Genomic DNA, 20,208 nt, shown 5'->3' on the forward strand with positions numbered 1-20,208 from the left:
TCGCATGTAGGCGTGATGGTCATCGTGTACCCGAGTGCGATCAATTCAAAGCAGCTAGCGTAGACGAAAGGTGGAAATTGATCCAGCAGCAGGGCCTATGCAGGACATGCCTGAACAGTCACGGGAAATGGCCATGTCGATCGTGGAATGGATGTGGTATTGAAGGGTGTCGACAAAAACACCACACTCTCCTCCACTCCTCTTCCCTCACCAACCGCAACGTTAGTGTTTCTGCTAGTCACGTTTCCTCGGGAGAGTTCAATTGGCCATTGTTTCGGGTATTACCGGTAGTTGTGCACGGAAAAACGTGCTCTCGAATTATTTTCGCTTTCATCGATGAGGGTTCCTCTTATACCCTTCTGGAACAGTCGGTCGCACAGATGCTCAACGTATCCGGCCAAAAAGAACCGCTCACCTTGCAGTGGACAGGAAATGTGACCCGAGTTGAGTCCGAATCACAACATGTGCAACTGGACATCTCTTGTCATAGCGGCAATCCTCGGTTCCGCTTGAACAATGCTCGTACAGTGCGTCATCTGTTCCTCCCCTCTCAAACCCTCAAGTACCACGATCTAGCAACCCGCTTTTCGCACCTGCGTGGCCTACCATTGGAAGACTATGAGTTGGTCCAGCCACAGCTGCTGATCGGTTTGGATAAGCTGCGACTCTGTGTTCCGCTCAAGCTTCGAGAAGGAGGGCCGCGAGATCCAATCGCCGCGAAATGCCGACTAGGCTGGAGCATCTACGGATGTATCCCTGGGCGCTCAACCTCAACAGCAGTCGTCAACTTCCACGTTGGAGCGGTATCTGATTCGGACCGCGAGATGAACGAGCAGCTTCGCGACTACTTCGCGCTGGAAAATTCTGGTGTCACCATCCCGAAAGTAACACTAGAACCTGAAGACGAAAAGCGAGCTAAGCGGATCCTGCAGGAGACAACTCGGCGCACAGAAGGTGGAATTGGTTTCGAAGCTGGTCTCTTATGGAACACCGATAACCCAAACTTTCCAGATAGCTACCCAATGGCAGTTCGCCGTATGATGTCGTTGGAGCGAAGATTTGAACGAGAACCTTTACTAGGCGAGAAGGTTCGGGAGCAGATAGCGGAGTACGAGCGGACGGGCTATGCACACAGAGCAAATCTCGCCGAGTTGACCTCCGTGGATGCGTATTGGACGTGGTACCTTCCCCTTGGCGTTGTGACCAATCCGAAGAAACCCGACAAGTTCAGATTGATCTGGGATGCGTATCCTTTAATTCGAAACTGCAATGGAGTATCCTTTACTTCGAAACTGCATAAAGGCCCTGATTTACTGACTCCTCTCCCGCAAGTGTTGTGCCAATTTCGACAGTTTCCTGTTGCTGTGTGTGGTGACATAATGGAAATGTTCCACCAAATCAAAATTCGTTTTCCCGATTGCCAATCCCAACGCTTCCTTTTTCGAGAATGCCCAACAGACTGTCCACGCGTCTACATTATGGACGTAGCCACATTCGGAGCGACTAGCTCGCCTGCCACGGCCCAGTTCGTGAAGAACTACAATGCTCAGGAGTTCTCCCGAGAATTTCCACGCGCTTCAGCCGCTATCCTCCACAAGCACTATGTGGACGATTACCTGGACAACTTCAGAACGATTGAAGAGGCTATCGAAGTGGTCAACGAGGTTAAGCTGGTGCATTCCAGGGGCGGTTTCACATTATGTCACTTCTTGTCGAACGAAGTGGATGTCCTGCGGGGGATCGGCGAGATAGCTGAGGATGTAGTTAAAAATCTGAGTTTGGAGAGAGGGGAAAACTCCGAGTCGGTACTGGGAATGAAGTGGCTGCCGAAAGACGACGTGTTTGTATACACCTTTGCCATGCGAAGAGACCTCCAGCAAATTCTGGACGACGAACACATTCCCACCAAACGAGAAGTCCTCAAGATCGTTATGAGTTATGAGTTCGACCCTCTTGGTTTCATCGCGTTCTTTCTCGTCCACGGAAAAATTCTGATGCAGGACATCTGGACTAGAGGAACAGGATGGGATGAACAGATTTCACAGGATATCTACGTGCGATGGCGACAATGGACGAAACTGTTCCCGGAACTGGACGAACTACGAATCCAGCGCTGCTACTTTCAGTCGCCTTTCACGAAAACTTTCGATGGCCTTGAACTGCACGTTTTCGTGGATGCCAGCGAAGTGGCATATTCATGTGTCGCATACTTTCGTTTAGAAGCAGAGGGGAAAGTGCAAGTGGCATTCGTTGGTGCCAAAACCAAGGTTGCTCCGCTGAAAACACAGTCGATCCCTAAATTTGAACTGATGGCGGCTTCACTCGGTACCCGTATGCTAAACACGGTAAAAGGACATCACTCGTTCCCGATTGCCCAGCAGTTTATGTGGACTGATTCAACAGTGAGTCTCGCATGGATCAAATCAAAAGATCATCGCCGGTATCAACAATTCGTCGCAGTTCGTGTGGGTGAAATACTAATGTCGACTGAACCGGGAGATTGGAAACATGTTTCATCAAAACTCAACCTGGCGGATCTGTCAACGAAATGGAAACTTGGGCCGCAGCTTTCGATGAGTAATCCGTGGTTTCAAGCACAAGACATCCTGCAGAAAGTTAGAGACCAATGGCCCGAAGAACAATCAATTCCTGAAACTTGCGAAGAACTTCGTCCCATCCATTTCAACCTGGGTCATTTCGCTCCGAACATCAAAGTATCTCGATTTAGTTCATGGACCAGACTGCATCGGTCACCAGCATATGTTTTCCGTTACCTCGATAACCTACTACGGAAGAGCAAGGGCCGACATCTGGAACTCGGCATGCTCATCCAGGATGAGCTACAACGAGCTGAGTATGCGCTTTGGAGGATGGCGCAAATCGAGGCCTTCCCGGACAAAATTACTGTACTTACGAAGTCCCACGGCCTACCAAACGACCGTCACTGTGTCTTCGGCAAGTCCAGCTCAATCTTTAAGACTTGGCCATTCCTAGATGACAACAAGATTTTACGGATGCGAGGACGAATCGGTGCTGCACCATATGCACCGGACGAAGCTAAGTTTCCCGTTATCCTCCCCAAATACCACCTAATCACATTTCTTATTGTAGACTGGTATCATCGCCGTTTCCGTCATGCCAACCGAGAAACCATCGTCAACGAGATTCGCCAACGCTTCGAGATCGCCAAACTCAGGTCGCTTGTGAAGAAAGTTGCCAAGAACTGCATATGGTGCCGCGTGATGAAAACGGTCCCAAAACCACCAGCCATGGCTCCGCTTCCAGAGATGCGATTGACAGCCTTTGTCCGACCATTTACTTTCGTTGGTCTGGATTACTTCGGACCGGTACTAGCTAATGTGGGCAGAAGCAACGCAAAACGCTGGGTAGCTCTCTTCACCTGCCTGACAATGAGAGCCGTGCACCTGGAGGTAGTGCATTCTTTGAGCACAGAGTCCTGCATAATGGCAGTATGGCGATTTGTATCGCGTAGAGGACCACCCCGCGAGTTCTGGACGGACAATGCGACGTGTTTCCAAGGCGCAAGCAGTAAAGTTAAGGCGGAAATTGAATCCACTACCCGAGCTCTGGCATTCACCTTCACCAGTACGGAAACAAACTGGAAATTTATCCCACCGGCCTCCCCGCATATGGGCGGAGCGTGGGAGAGACTCGTTCGCTCCGTGAAAGTAGCGGTTGGTGCAATCTGGGAAGCACCCCGCAAACCAGATTACGAGATACTAGAAACCATTCTTTACGAAGCAGAAGCGATGATCAACTCGAGGCCGCTCACGTACATACCGCTAGAGTCGGCTGACCAAGAAGCGTTGACCCCCAACCACTTTCTTCTGGGCAGTTCGACCGGCAGCAAGATCCTTCCAACGGAACCTGTGGATCATGGTGCAACCCTTCGCAGCAGCTGGAAGTTAGCTCAATACATCATGAACCAGTTCTGGGTGCGGTGGCTGAAGGAGTATCTGCCGGTTATCACCCGGAGGAGTAAATGGTTCGTGGAGGCAAAAGACCTGGAGATTGGCGATCTGGTACTGGTGGCTGGCGAAACGGCGAGGAACCAGTGGATTCGAGGCCGGATCGAGGATGTGTTCCCGGGTCGGGATGGCCGGGTTCGACAGGCGCTGGTACGGACATCATCGGGGACCCTGCGAAGACCAGCCACAAGACTGGCTATACTGGACGTCGTAGAGAGTCGTGAACCTGGCTTACGGGTTCCAGATTATCAGCAGGATTCACGGGTGGGGGAATGTTACAACAAGGTCCCCGGTTCAATGAGTAACGCTTGCCGCGACGCTTCGTCAACCGTCCACAGCGGTGCGTCGACTGTCATCCGATCGCAGGAGGATCGCAACTGTCATGAACGTCAGTGATTGAAAGGCAATTAATGTTCTTTTTTCTCGAGTAGTACGTGGAACAAGAAGTGTTTCTCGTGCTCCGATTATTTTCTATATTAAAACCTAAATTTCATACAATAATTAAAACCTAAATTCGTGCTAAAATTAAAACCTAAATTCGTGCTAAAATTAAAATAAATTAAACTCTACATTCTGTAAGTAAATATTATAATGAAAACGGCATGCTAACTAAATAATTTGTTATCCTAGGAACGTTCATTAAGCACATGCTATCAGGGACGACCCACTTCCTCATGGTCGTTTGTGCACCAAAAATGTAAGTGTTGCACTACGTTTCCGAACATTTATAACAATAAAATTATTTACAGCTTGAAGCTGACGATTATTAAAACTGTCTGCTTTCTCGAATTTGGGCAAAAATTTTACACAATATTTCTAACATGATTTTTATTATTTAAAGAAAAAATAAGCAAAAAATTTGATCCAATTTTTTAAAAAAAATCTCTATTTTTCCGGCAAGTTCATGCCAAAATGCAACTTTTTATTTTTAATATTTTTTCCATCCATTAAATACTTTACGAGCTATCAGCGATTGAAAAATGTTCAATTTTTCTAACTTCAAAAGTTGAAAGCTCATACTTTGAAGTAAATATTATATTCAGCCATAACAAAAATACCTGTCAAATATTTTTAGCTGAAGAATGTAAGAAAGAAATTTGGAATGAACTAAAATTTTATTTGTAAATCTGACGCTGATTGGCCCGTACAGTGCATAAAAATTATCATCGATGTCTAAACTATTTTTCGTCAATGAAACGAAATGATTCGTTCTTTTATCAATTGTTTAATATAGTATAAATATTTTTGGAAAGGGTAAATTTATTTTTCGTACATAAAAGGAAAAAAAATCGTATTTCCATATTACATCGGATCTTTTTGGATCTATGTTTGACAACATCTATTTTATTTCAAAGAGCTCACCCCTATTGTGTACTAGAAAAAAATGTTATATTTGCGAAACTTATCCAAATATATTTTGATAACAAGCAACCAAAAACTAAAATTAAAACAATTTATATTTTTTACTAAAGTTGGTTTTATGAAACTTATTCCTAGCAGAATTAAAAATATTTTTCTCACTGTATACTCTTATTTGACAGTTTGCGCTCGAACAGGCAATCGAAATCTAGTACCGCAATATAACAAGCTCGAACGCTTGGTCGAATGTGATACGTAATGCCGCAAATTAGTCGAAACGACTTCAAAACGTTTCGAATCGAGTCACTCGAATCTAGATGCGGAATGCCACTCCAGGACGGGCCGCCCTATCTAAGGATAGATACGGCAACGCCTGCCAGTAGCCTACGTCTACTGGTGCACACATTTGAGCTGTTGGACATCATCCTTGATAATGCCGCAACAGCAGTGAAGTGATCGCGACTTCTCCCATCTGAATAACTGAATATTGCGCCGACTTGCGGTTGTTGACGATAACCTCCTTATGTCTTATGTTGAGCGAGTTCCAGGCCTCTCGCGCTCATCCATTCCGCTACAGTGTTGATCGCGTGTTCTGTGGTCAGTTCTATCTCGGGGATTGACTCCCCATAGACCTCTAAGGTTACGTCGTCGGCAAAGCCGACGATCTTGACCTCAGTATAACAATTTAGTCTTAGAACCCCGTCATACATGAGGTTCCATAATACCGGGCCTAGGATCGAGCCCTGCGGGACTCCGGCGGTAATAGCAACCCTTTTCTGACCGATATCGGTCTCGTATAGCAGTACACGGTTCTGAAAGTAACTTTCCAGGATCTGGTACAGACCCACCGGTAGGCTAAGCCGTTGCAGCGAGAGCGCGATGGCATCCCAGCTTGCGCTGTTGAATGCGTTCTTCACGTCAACTGTCAATAACGCACAGTATCGAATGTCTCGCCTTTTCCGTTGGATCGCTATCTCTGCAGTTTTATCATTGAGTTGATAGCGTCCACCGTGGACTTACCCTTTCGAACACCAAAGTGATTGCTTGACAGGCCGTCCGTACCTTCTGAGTACGGGGTTAGCCTGTTGAGGATGATCCTCTCCAGCAATTTGCCAGTCGTGTCGATCAGACAGGTTGGTCTGTACGCCGATGGGTCGCCTGGCGGCTTCCCGGGCTTCGGCAACAGCACAAATTTCTGCCTTTTCCATCTATCGGGGAAGCGGCACTCGACAAGGCATCTCTGCATACCCAAGTAGCAATTGTAGTTTTATAGCATACTACAAGTACATTCTAAGTTTTAAGAAGGTCTTCAAGAATATTATAAAACCACAATTGCTAGCCTGAAAATGTTCGGGTTCGCTATGATCGCTGCCTTGAGAGCGCTGTTTGGAACTCCATCCGGCCCTGGAGCTTTGTTCGTTGCTAGGGAATTAGCCGGAGCCACCATTTCGGCCGTGCCAGCACTGTCTCGTAGTGCAGGTGGCCAGTGGCTTGTGGCTCGAGACGGGAAGAGTGCTTCGATAATCGTCGCCAACCGGTCCCAAGACCGTTCTGGGGGTGAAGAGCCCCCTTTGGTCTTGGCCATCACGATTCTGTAGGCGTCACCCCACGGAATCGCGATGGCACTCTCACACAGGTTGTCGAAACATGCTCTCTTGCTGCTTTTAATGGCCTTGTTAAGGGCCAATTTCGCAGCTCGAAACACTTCACGGCGATTCTCTCTTGCATCCTCGGTGCGGGCTCTTTGCATCCTACGGCTAGCTCTGAGGCAGGCTGATCGTAGGGCTGCAATCCCGGCACTCCACCAGTATACCGGGCATCTGCCGTTTCTCGGCAGGGTTTTTCTCGGCATAGTGGCGTCGCACGCGCGTGGTAGAACGGCTACCAGCGCATCCCCGCTTAGACTGTCGGTGTTGGCCTTCAGTCGCAGGGCCGCGGTGAAAGCTTCACTGTCGAAGTGATTGAACTTCCACCCGCGTACCTGACACGGATCACAATCACAATCATTCTCCTTTACCAGGGCTTTGGACCTGTAACTCTGGTTCTCAATAGTTTCAAGTACGTAGGTTATTACAGACATGCTACTGTTGAGATCCGTCATTCGCTAGCGGAGTTAGTAGCGCTTGGCCCCAGCAATTTGTACAGTGGCTGCCCCACTCCACTGCCCAAGCGTTGAAGTCTCCCGCTATGACTACCGGTTTCCGGCCCACTAGGTCGGACGAGAGCCTATCGATCATCTAGTTGAACTGTTCTATAGGCCACCTTGGTGGAGCATAGCAGCTACAATAGAACACACATTGATCTTGGCAATCGCAACACCCTCGGCGGAGGAGTGTATTACCTGAGGGTGTTGCGATTGCCGAGATCAATGGTGTGTTCTATTGTAGCTGCTATCCCACAAAGCTTCCACAAAGTTCAATGTGTGCTCTCTGAAAACGTCTCCCGACCAGCATGAAATAACAAGACTATAACCAAAAGTAATTTTAAGTAAGTGTTGTAAATCAACGTTACGTATCGATGAGAGATACAGTTTGAACCGCATTTTCATACATTTTCATTACAAAATGTTGATAATTGTTGAAATGACGGTGAAAATCTACTGGACCAATCCTTCAGAAATTCTTCACATCATTTCCAAGATAACTATGAGAGCTTTTTATAGACCTACTATTACTATTATTACTATTAATATTACAATAACATTTTAGCCGATTTTTTTTTAGTTAGCGAAAATCGGATGTTGGAAGTGCAACAAAACATTTAAATTCGAAAAAAAGAAAAAGTGCAAAGGAATTTATTTATTTAATTTTCAAATAATAATGCTATTATTGGCCAATTCATTCTCAAATTTATGGAATGCAAAATATTAAACATCGAGCGAGTGACAGTGAATCTTCAATGTAGTCTCGAAAAAAAAAATGTTTTGAGTTGTACATCATTACTCAAAATTTACTGAACCAAGCGTTTTGAAATTTCGTCCAAGTACTTCACGGCGCGACGCACAATCTAGAGACAGTCATATTCATAATATTTATTTAATTGTCGTTTGAAAGGTATTGTTGATTTCTATTCGGAATCAAGCTGTATTTTGTCTATGGCTAAAGGTACAAATTGGGACAAAACACTAGCAAATGCATGTTTGATACATATTCCAATTCTATACTTCATAATCCTTTACTTTAGAAATTTACTTTTCCTAAGTTTTTCTCTGGATCGGGAAAACTTATAATTATTGATAACTAGCTAATACCCATCGCGCATTGCTGCAACTTTCGGCGAAATAGGAGAAAAACACGATTTGTTCCGAAGCGCCATCTGGCGGGCAAATAATCCACAATCAGTAGCACACAAACACGCTCCATAACAAATGCCTGTTTAAATTATATATATATATATATATATATATATATATATATATATATATATATATATATATATATATATATATATATATATATATATATATATATATATATATATATATATATATATATATATATATATATATATATATATATATATATATATATATATATATATATATATATATATATATATATATATATATATATATATATATATATATATATATATATATATATATATATATATATATATATATATATATATATATATATATATATATATATATATATATATATATATATATATATATATATATATATATATATATATATATATATATATATATATATATATATATATATATATATATATATATATATATATATATATATATATATATATATATATATATATATATATATATATATATATATATATATATATATATATATATATATATATATATTAAGGGGCATTCCACGTAAAATTTGCCACAAAATTTTTTTTGACCAGATCCATTTTTTTCTCGGTTTAGTAGTCAAATATATTTGACACGTATTTTTTTATTTCAACATAGTAGGCGAGACTTTCGAGATTTTTTGTGCTGAATTTCACCATTTGAAAAAAAAACCTACTTTTTTCAATCGCTCGTACTGCCAAAAGTAAAGAAGGTACCAAAATGGGCCCAAAACATGAAATGTGCGCCTTTTTCACAACTTTTGGATGAAGTATATTAATACTTACTCAACGTATTGGTTTCATGGAAAATATTGTAAAGTTTAAAACAAATCGATTTTTTTCAAACTTGGACGGGATTTTTTTTATTGTATATTTATTTTTTGATGCCATAAAAATTTGGGAGTGGGCAATTAAATAATTACGGAGATATGAATCTTTCAATCGCGCCTTTCGCGCGAAAAACATACCGCCACGCACTTTGCTCGTACTCAGGTTTGACTGTATGAGATTTTACACACTACCGCGTTGTGTAAAACACACTTACAATTAACTTCATTATTTATTAGAAATAAATAAAAATAAATAATAATTATTATTCAACGGATTGACTTGATTTTTTTATGAGGATGCATAATATGTGTAGCCAGTCGATAAATCACGGAAAACTGAATAATTTTTTTTCTCTCATTATTTTTAGGAAAAGTGAGTGAATTTTACATAAAAAATATCAAATTTTTCGGATTTGGTAAGGTTATTCCATATTCCAAAATTCAAACCATTTTATATTTTTTTTGTTCATCGAGTAACTAATATTCCAAATTTTCAAAATCTTATTGAATTTCCTGTTTCAGTCAATTTTATCAAGAGTTATCATATTCGCCGTGGCGCTCCTCGACGAAATGGTTGGACGTCTACTCTTGGAACGCTCTCAAGTGGTTCTGGGTGACTGCAATTTTTTCTCGTACATAATGAATGTATAAATAAACCTTAACATTACACTAGAGGTCCATTGTTGCCTTACCTTCAAAATCGTAAACCAAAATCACTTTCGGTTTAAGCACTTTACACCAGACGCCTCCTAAAGGAAAACATACACAGCTAATGCGTTATGTTTGTTTCAGATTATTATTGCTTTATACTTAATTTTGTAGTTGATTTTATAATATAAAACGATTGGGAATATCGTTGCATGAGATAATTTTTAAAATGATTAAAATGTGATATTTGTATTCTGACTATAAATGATTGCTGAAGAGAGATTCTAGCAGTTCTGCAAAAATGTTGAACGAATGCTATGTAAGTTTCTGGCGCTTTTTAAATCTTGTTTTCAGTTTAGTTACCTATCGTTTCTACGTCGTACTCTTAGCTCCATTCTTTTTGAAAACCTTGAAAATTTGCATTTATTTTTCTGATGATGTTCGTCAACATTTTAAAAATGTCAAACGTTGTACTAATTTTTTTCACCACAAATCTGACTGCATTCACCCCACACAGTGACATTTTCGCGCAACAGCCTATGGAAAAGGTGCTTGCAACGAAGCCATTATTTGTCGAAGCCAGTTTACAAAGGATCAGTGATGATCAAATGTCGACCGCAACTGAGTCGTACGATGTGGCAAGGAAAGCTTCTTTGTTACGCAATGTTTCAAGTTCAAATCTCAGAATAACATAGGAAACGTGCCAATCGAACCAATTTATTCTAATGCAAGAGCAGAGAAAAATCCACAAAATTGTTTTGAAAAATGCCAAACCATACATGGAACACAATCATTTCACTATGTTGAGACGAACGTGGACTTCAAATTATCTGAAGATCTTTTCTTCCAGCGACACTTTTGAATGATTAAGACAATATAAATCTGAAATTAAACATACATCTAAATGCAATAAATAGTAAAGTTAATCGCAAGTGTGTTTTACACAACGCGCTGGTGTGTAAAACTTCATACACCCAAGTCTGAGTATGAGCGAACCGCGTGTCGGTACGTTTTTCGCTCGCAAGGCGCGATGGAAAAATTCATATCTCCGTAAGTATTTAATTGCCCACTTCCAAATTTTTATGGCGCCAAGAAAAATGATTTTCCTATTTTATACAATAAAAAAAAGATAAAAAATCATGTCCAAGTTTGAAAAAACTCGATTTGTTTTAAACTTTACAATATTTTCTGTGAAACCAATACGTTAAGTAAGTATTAATATACTTCATCCGAAAGCTGTGAAAAAGGCGCACATTTCATGTCTTGAGTACTTTTCGGTATCTTCTTTAGTTTTGAAAGTATAAGCGATTGAAAAAAGTAGGTTTTTTTTTTCAAATTGTGAAATTCGACACAAAAAATCTCGAAAGTCTCGCCTGCTATGTAGAAATAAAAAAATACGTGGCAAATATTTTTGACTACTAAAGCTAGAAAAAAATTGATCGGGGCAAAAAAATTTTTGTGGCTAATTTTGCGTGGAATGCCCCATATATATATATATATATATATATATATATATATATATATATATATATATATATATATATATATATATATATATATATATATATATATATATATATATATATATATATATATATATATATATATATATATATATATATATATATATATATATATATATATATATATATATATATATATATATATATATATATATATATATATATATATTTACTCTTTCAACAACTTTAATGTTTCAGTATTTTATTTCATATATTTTTGTGCTATTTACTGAGCCTAAAACGCATTTGATTTGATTCTAATATTATTGTTTTTAGCAAGGTATACCTCAAATGAGATCCACAATGGGTGGCCCACCTTCGGTAGGAGCGACACAAATAGCAGGTGGTATGACGATTTCCACTGGCATGGTGCCAATGCAAGCAACAACCTGAGCAGGGCGTACTTCTTGGTCAGTCAGCATTAATACAACCTCAGCAGCACCAGCAGCCTTTAGCAAATACCAATGTACAGCTAGATCCTTTTGGTGCGCTCTAAGTATACAAAAAATGATAAGTACACTGAGACGAATCTTTCTCTTTGCAATAATAATGTAGTTATTAAACAGGAGAAATCACATTTCCCAAGCTGACCCTAAAATATTTGTTTATATCTTCATGATATTTATAGCTGAATTATTACTAAATGTTTGTCTAAAACATAGAGATGAGTTCGCAATATTAAGTAAATTTAGCATGTGGAATCGTGAATTAACATATTACACTATAAAAATATATAACAATATGCATACTACTATCATAATTGTTGTTAGAAGAAATTGTATGTATATTAATGACTATATATATATACATAAGATAATAAATATGTGAAAACAAATAAATTACTAATTGAGTTAATGATACAACGGTAAATGAAACGTTTTTGTTAGAGCATACTGAAAATAGTACATTTTAATCATCAGAAAATTTTATGCAAATTAAAAAGTCGAGACAATACGAAGAATGAAAGATTGGTACTACTAAACCCACATTAAACACACTTGGGAAACCGATTTATAAATGTGATGTAAAAAATGCACTTGTACGGTAGGTTCGGATAAAAGGCAAATATGAATATGAACTCAAGACCAGAAAGAGCTAAGGATAATTTCAAACAGAAAAATAACTGCAGTAAGTTATTACAAATATTACTATATTATTAAAATAATATATTATATATTGTACAGAATCTAAAAAGTTGTTTAAAAAGTACATACGATATGAATGTTGAATGTACAATCACCATTCCAAATGAAAATAATAGTTGTAAGCATAGCAGCGCTGATGATGTTAATAGATGTTGCACCATAAAATGTGAAACATGTCAACATGTTCACAATTGGTTACATATATATCGTTATATATAAAACCATAAAAGAGGTAACAATAAACATGATCGAATACAAAAGCCGGCTTTATTTCTTTGTAAATATGTATATGATTTTTACAAATTATTTCAGGTTGTGAGATTATGCTTAGTGATTTTATTTTCATATGAGATTATTGGGTGTCCACAAGCATACAGTTCTCGACAAACATATGATTACGGCTTAAAAGCCAACTTTCAAAATTCTCTTTGAAAGCTAATTCCGGACAAACCGTTACTCGCCAATCACAGATGTTGGTAGTAAACAAAAGAGAAAAGTTTTCTCTTTCATTAACTGCTATGAAATGTTTAGCCTTTGTCCGAAATTTCCTTTCAAAGAGAATTTTGACAGTTGGCTTTTAAGACGTAATCATATGTTTGTCGAGAGTTCATCAAATAAAATTTCGTCCAAGTTGTGCGATCAACGAGTTTAAATGGTCCTTTGTGCAAATGAGAGCCTCTCTTTGTTTACTTTCTCTAATAATCGCTAATAATAGTATGGATTGGAATCACTGTACTAAGGGTAAGGTACACTAACTACGTAAGGTTGTATAGCACTTTTCAATCTCCCTTCCCCCCAAAGATAAGCAGCCTTATTCTGCAGTACGACGGATCGCTTTTTCGAACGAATGTGACTTGCATTCTCAATAACGACAGTAAAATCAAACGGGAGCCTGCTTCGATCGAACCACCTTCGTTCGAAAATGCGATCCGTCGTAATGCAGAATAAGGCTGAAGATTTTTATGAGCTCCCCTCCCCCTATCTAAGATCTTACCATGATTTTCGCAAATAAAACATCATATTGTTGATTCATTAAGGAATAAGGTACACTGTAAATAATCTACACTTTATTTCAAAGGGATTTTGCACATAAGATTTAAGTTTTAAGCCACACTGAGATTTCAAGAACTTACCATTTAACCCTTAATAAAATTACGCTTCAAAATTAGGCGTGCCACCCTTGAGATTCTTGAATGTTATCACATTTAAATTTTAAGTATCGGCGTTTTAAATAATAAACGCGTTTCCCATGAAATCCATGTTTTTCAAAATTGCGGCAACATTAAATGTCACGTCAATTACATTTCAAGTGTCAGCGAATTGAATCGTAACATGTACACTATTTTACAAAGAGATTCGGCACATATGATTTATGTTTCAAACCACATTGAGAGCTCCAGAATTTTGCTTTTGACTTTTAATAAAATTACACTTAAAATTTAAGCGTCCTGCGCGACGAGGCATGATTGACGGTCATGACATATAAATGTTATGTATCAACCTATTAAACATAAATGTTCTGCCCTTGGAATCCATTAATTTTAACCAGTGTTGCTAAAAGAGCGAGAAGCCAACACACCCTCCTCGTTCGCCAGCGAGCGCGAGACTCACACTGTATGCTCCCTACTGCTGTACACACGTTTTCGAAGAACTCTCAAATATGTGACGATCAGCACGAGCGGCAAATATGCTTGATTCATGTGAGTTATCTGCCTTCGCTATAGGCTCGTGTGTCACTCGCACTCTTGTCGGCTCGCTAGATTTTAGCTCTAACAGCGAGTGGGTTCCCATGATGGGACTCCTTGGCTGCGAGTTTTCACTGCATGCCACCCACTCCCATGTGCCAAGCACTCTTTACAGCTCTGTGTTGTTTATTAGAACAGCTCGTATACACTCCTTTAGCAACTGGGAGCGCTCGTAAAGGAGCGAACAATGCAAGCAAAAACTAACTAAACTAACAGTGCGCGCGTTCGCATTAAATTGTCATTGCATACATACGTTATCTGTCTACACAGGTTTATACCGGTCGTATTTAAAGAACAAATTAAACATATTGTTTTTCACATTTTTTTTAAATATGTAAACAAATTATAAGTGCGGTGTCTTAAAAAAACTTGTCTTTTAAGGGGCGTCTACTATAAAGTGCTCAAACTGAAAGTAATTTTGTTATACGATTTTGATGGCAAGGTGACAATGGACCTCTCGTTAAGGTTTATGTATATATTCATTATGAATGAAAAAATTTCAGTCAGGCAAAGCCACACATACGAGCGTTCGAAGAGAAGACGTTCATCCATTTCCATGTCGAGGAATGCCGCGGAGGACATGATAACTCTTGATACAATTGTCTGAAATAGGAAATTCAATAAGATTTTTAAAACATAGACTTGTAGTTACTCGATGAACCAAAAAAAATATAGAACAGTTGGAATTTCGAAAAATGGCTTAAGAAAAACCGAAAAATAAAATTCGTTCACTTTTCTTCAAAATAACGAGGAAGATTTTTGTATTCCATTTTCCCTTAGTTCATCGATTACACATGTTATGCATTCTCATAAAAAATTAAGTCAATTCGTTGAATGGTTTTTGAGTTGTCGGCAATTTTAAAAATGCGGTTTCGAGAAAGATGCTATTAAAGTTGCCGATAGACTGAAATGGTTGAAACGCATGGTTGTTTAGAACAAAAGAAGATCAGTGTGGCCACCGAGATTGCACTGGGCTTTTCTAGAGGTTCAATTAAACAATTAAACGAATAAAAAAACAATAATGTTTTTTTACCCACAACACCAGGCAACCCCTTAACCTTGCGGAAGTCGCGCTAGTGCACTGAATGCACACTGCTCTGAAAATCTAGCGAAATCGTCTTAGAGCAACAGCGGCTGCTCGTTCAGTGGGCCATAAGTGCGACTTCCGGAGGGTTAAGGAAATAATACCACATATTCTATAAAAGTCCATGCTGGCTAATGGGTTTGCATTTTTGTAACGATTATACACTTCTGAGCAGAAGTAAAGGGCGTATATTACGCACTTCTGGGCAGAAGGGATGTATGTGATATCCAGCAATAAAATCTAAGGCATTTTAAGGATAGTTTCTTTTTTGAACAATGAAAATTGGAAACACGAATTTAATATAATTTATTGAAAAAAGTAAAATAAAACTAATCTGCTACTACCAATTTTACTAAGATGGTAAATGGAATAAAGTTGCGTCCCACTTATATATAGTAAATTATCGTGAGTAATTATTTGAACTGTATTGTGCAAACTTTTTGTTTTCGTCAAGAAGAATCAGTATTACCGAAAATAATGTTGTTCAGTCATGTTCAAATCTCAATTAGTACAGATTTATAAAACTTTGGTATATACCTGTTGAAATGATCTAAACCTAAGATTATGTGTATGAATAAGACAAGCAAGTGAATCACAATAGTAGGAATTAATTCAGAGATATTTCATTTCTTCGGGCATTTTAATTTTCATTTAAATTCAGCATTTTCAAAATTTTCATTTTCAGCATTCCACCAAAACGCTCAAAGAGAAACTATTTTCATTTAAAGTTTGATTTTAATAATTACCTTAACTATTCTTTACATTTTGACTATTAATTCTATAATTTATCATCCCACATCCATGTTTTTTGTCAAATCTAAATATTGAATCATCCTTTATACTATTTAATTGCTATTGGAAATAACTTTTTATACTTAATTCGGCAAAACAACCCATTCGGGAAAATACCAATCGGCAAAATAAACCAGTTAATTCGTTATCTGGGAAAAGCCAGCGTGAGGAGTTGACGAGCAAGTAAAAATTACTATTTCAATGCAAGTATTGCTTGTGGCACAAAAACTCGATTCGAACCGTATTACGCACTTAAAATTCTACTAAAAAAAATATCTCATAGACTGGTTATGTCGACTGGCCTGTCTATGAGAGTACCATCTCTATAACTTCAAATACATGTGTTTTGACAGCTTGCAGTTTTCAGTAGCAGCTTGATTACTCACACTTTTAAAGTGCAGAGTTCAGGTTAGTGCAAAGTGCGCAAAATCATTCACTAGAGATATCTTCGAATATAGCCCGCTGGTTGTATCAATTTATGTAGGACTGTGAACGAATGTTTTAGAATATATAACGCATAGAGTACTTTTCTTACAGCTGATATATTTGCTCTGATTCCGTCGTAATTTGGAGGACAAGGACAGTGTATATTGGAATTGGTCACGAAATATTCAATAAATCAAGTCCTTATGTTTAGAAATTCACTTTATGACGGTAGTCGATCTCCTACATACATATTCTATAGAATTCTGTATTTAATCCAAATATCCGATTCATTTAATGCAAAATGTACTAGGAACATAGTTAAAAATAATCGAAGGTTTTTTTTTGACGGCTGAAAATGAACCTGACGCGACTCGCGGTGAATAGAAAAAATATTCATTCAAATATCCCTTCTTATTCATTCAGTTGAATATCGTACCATAAATTCATTTCACTAATTATCTAGGCAAATGTTTTCAATTGCCAGTAAAAGCTTGTAAAACAACAATTACCATCGCTTACATTGTGCCAGGGCCTACTTTGATGCGTTTGATTCGTTGCTGCACGGTCGCTTCGTGTAATAATCGAAGACGAATGAAAATCTGCATGGATGAATGGGCGGTTTGTTCGTTTGACGTTTTCAGCTGCGTCACTGAATATTGAAAATGAATTCGGCTGAATATGATCAATTTTCATTCAATGAATTTGAATATTTTTAACTCTGACCAGGAATGGTCATAGATGTATAATACCCATGATCGTATATTTGTCCCGTTTTCTTTGCGATTTCCTATCTTTATGGGACTGACTCTTGTAGTAACTATTTAATTATTTTAAGAAGTGCATATATGCAGCATTGAGGGGAATTATATATATTTGACATGTTAAGGTTCCACATATTTAAAAGTGTCAATCCAAGCGATTTTGCACTTTTTTTTTTTTTAAATTTACGTTTTAACGCAACTGCATTTCATTCGGGTGCGTTTATTTTCCTTTTCCGTTATACCAGCGTCATGTCAACCTAAATGCAGACGATACATTAGCTTCCATCAACGTAAATGTCCGTCAACGCCACGTCGTCGTTCCATCAAGATAAGTTGAATGCGTCTCTCGTTCACACTTCCCGTACGTCAAAGCATTCCGTGCTGTTGATGTTGTGTGTGAATACCTCCATTTAACTGCATATAACTAATTTTGACGTTCCCATGACGTGCTGTACCGGTGACGAAAGCCAGACGTATTGTGCAAATCGATCTTCAAACAGCCGCGGCTTAGACTTTGTACATAAAATATCCGAATAAATTCATTTTCATACATTATTGGTCTACCAACGAAGAACGAAATGCGAGTGGGAGCGAGAGCGCTAGCGACTGCAAGAGTGCGAGTGAAGGCGAACGCGCTTAAGAGTGCGAGAAGATACGAGTGGGTTAAAGAGCGCGAGTGGCTACGAGTGGGAGTACGGACGAGTGGGAGCATGGTCGAGCGGGAGCATGGGCGAGTGGGAGCACGGACGAGTGGTAGCAGCAGTAGGAGTGAGCGCCAGTGGGTGGGTGCGAACGAAAGAGTGGGTTTCAATATGTGTAATTTGAGTCGCTTTTGGCCGACTGGCACTCGCAGAAATTCTACCCGGCTGGGGAGTGAACGAAAGAAAGGCATGTATGGAGAACACACGGATACGAGTGTTGGGCGCAATGAGAACACGCGAATGAGAAATACAAGAGTTATTTTTGCGAGTTCAGCAACACTGATTTTAACAAGTTCGGCAATATTAAGTGTAAAAACACTTAAAGACAAGTTCAAGCATGATTTTTGAAAAAAGCGAATTCGCACTTCACCCAAACAGAGAAAACGGCGATGACATTTTCGAAATTTTGTTTTAAATGTTATTTAAAAACCATACCGATTTTTACACCAATTATTCATCCAAAATGCTCACCAAAGACGCCTTTCCATTGAATGGAACGAACATTCGCGATCAAGACATTTAAAAGAGCGGATTGAAGAAAAATTAAAGTTACGATGTTATTTGTATCACGCTCACAGTTTCGTCGTTTTACTTTCGTTGTTTGGTATCTTTGTTGCACTTACGTTATTTCAGTTTCGTCAATTGTGGTGACTAATCTTATCATTTTTTAGATCAATTCTATAACTGAACTGTTCCGCCGAGGCAGTATGCCAATGAGGACAACCAACATTTGTAGTTTGTCACTTTTGAGCAGTGTGTTGAAGACAAATCAATATCAATTCTTCAAAAGGGCTAATGAGATTTTTATAAACAAACTTATTTCGCTCATTATTCAGCTGTCGAGTTGAATTTCATGAAAGATACACATGAATCAACATCTTTACCCTTTGTAGAATCGATTTCAAATGTCTATTGTGTTGAAATTATAACAAATTAAGAGAAATCAGCAAAACAAATGTTTGTTTACAAATCTTATTAGCCCTATTCAAATATTGATATGGAAATAAAGGTTACGTTATTCTGAGCATCACTCTTACACTTTCGACATTTTTCAATTAGTCGATTTTAGTGTCTCATTTTTGCTCGCATTGTCACAAGTATTTAGATTTGATCTACCGTAGGATAGATTTAGATAATCAAAAAAAAATGTGCTGAAATTGCATTAGTGGTGCTTAGAATAACATTACTTGCATTCTTTTTCTTCAAAATATTGGCTAGAATTAAGGAACTGCGTGCTCTTGTTCCCCTATATTGAGCATTTTAGTAGAAAGATTGTAGTATATTTTAATGATTTAGTTACAAAAACCGATTAAATTAAAATAACGTGTTACAGCAGTACCAAACCTAACGTAACTAACATGACGAAACTGTATTTACAGTTTGACTTGATACAAAGTTTATGTAACTGACAAGTTTTCGTTCTGCTGATAAATAAATTACAAATTACAAATTATTTATGCACTGTTGACGTGTCAGTTGTTTGTTCGTCATTATTTCGATTGCGCATTTTTCAGCTGCATTACCGAATAATGAAACGAATGTTTATCAGCATGTACATTAAGATGCGTAGAATGCGGGGGAGTGATAATCTCAGTTTGTTTACATTTGTTAGTTACAGTGTTTTCAAAAATCATGCTTTAATTTTGCTTTTTTACAACATTGATTTGAGTAAACATGGTGCAAAAAAAATTGCAGAAATATTTGATTCGTGGCTTGCACACTGAAAAAAATCCAAGCGTTGAATCTATTTGCTTCAAACCACTTAAAATCCATCCCAGTCAAAAAGGGCAAGTTGCTGGCTAACGGGGGGCTATTTGCCAACTCCGATGCGCTAATTGCACTTCAAAAAATTCAGAAAATTTCTGGCAATTAGGGGGCTAT

At 38.5% G+C, this 20,208-nt stretch overlaps 1 protein-coding gene across 1 annotated transcript in view; it reads left to right on the forward strand.

The window, feature by feature from the left end:
- Nucleotides 1-13,078, forward strand: part of LOC131692985 (phosphatidylinositol-binding clathrin assembly protein LAP) — a 304,486-nt gene extending 291,408 nt beyond the window's left edge. Inside the window, 2 exon segments of the mRNA XM_058980421.1 lie at nt 11,950-12,054; nt 12,056-13,078. Of these exon segments, the coding sequence (XP_058836404.1) occupies nt 11,950-12,054; nt 12,056-12,169 (219 nt within the window). The 3' untranslated portion in view covers nt 12,170-13,078.
- The last annotated feature ends 7,130 nt before the right edge of the window (nt 13,079-20,208 follow it).

The sequence above is a fragment of the Topomyia yanbarensis genome, chromosome 3 (assembly GCF_030247195.1).
Source record: "Topomyia yanbarensis strain Yona2022 chromosome 3, ASM3024719v1, whole genome shotgun sequence".
Classification (NCBI taxonomy): domain Eukaryota; kingdom Metazoa; phylum Arthropoda; class Insecta; order Diptera; family Culicidae; genus Topomyia; species Topomyia yanbarensis.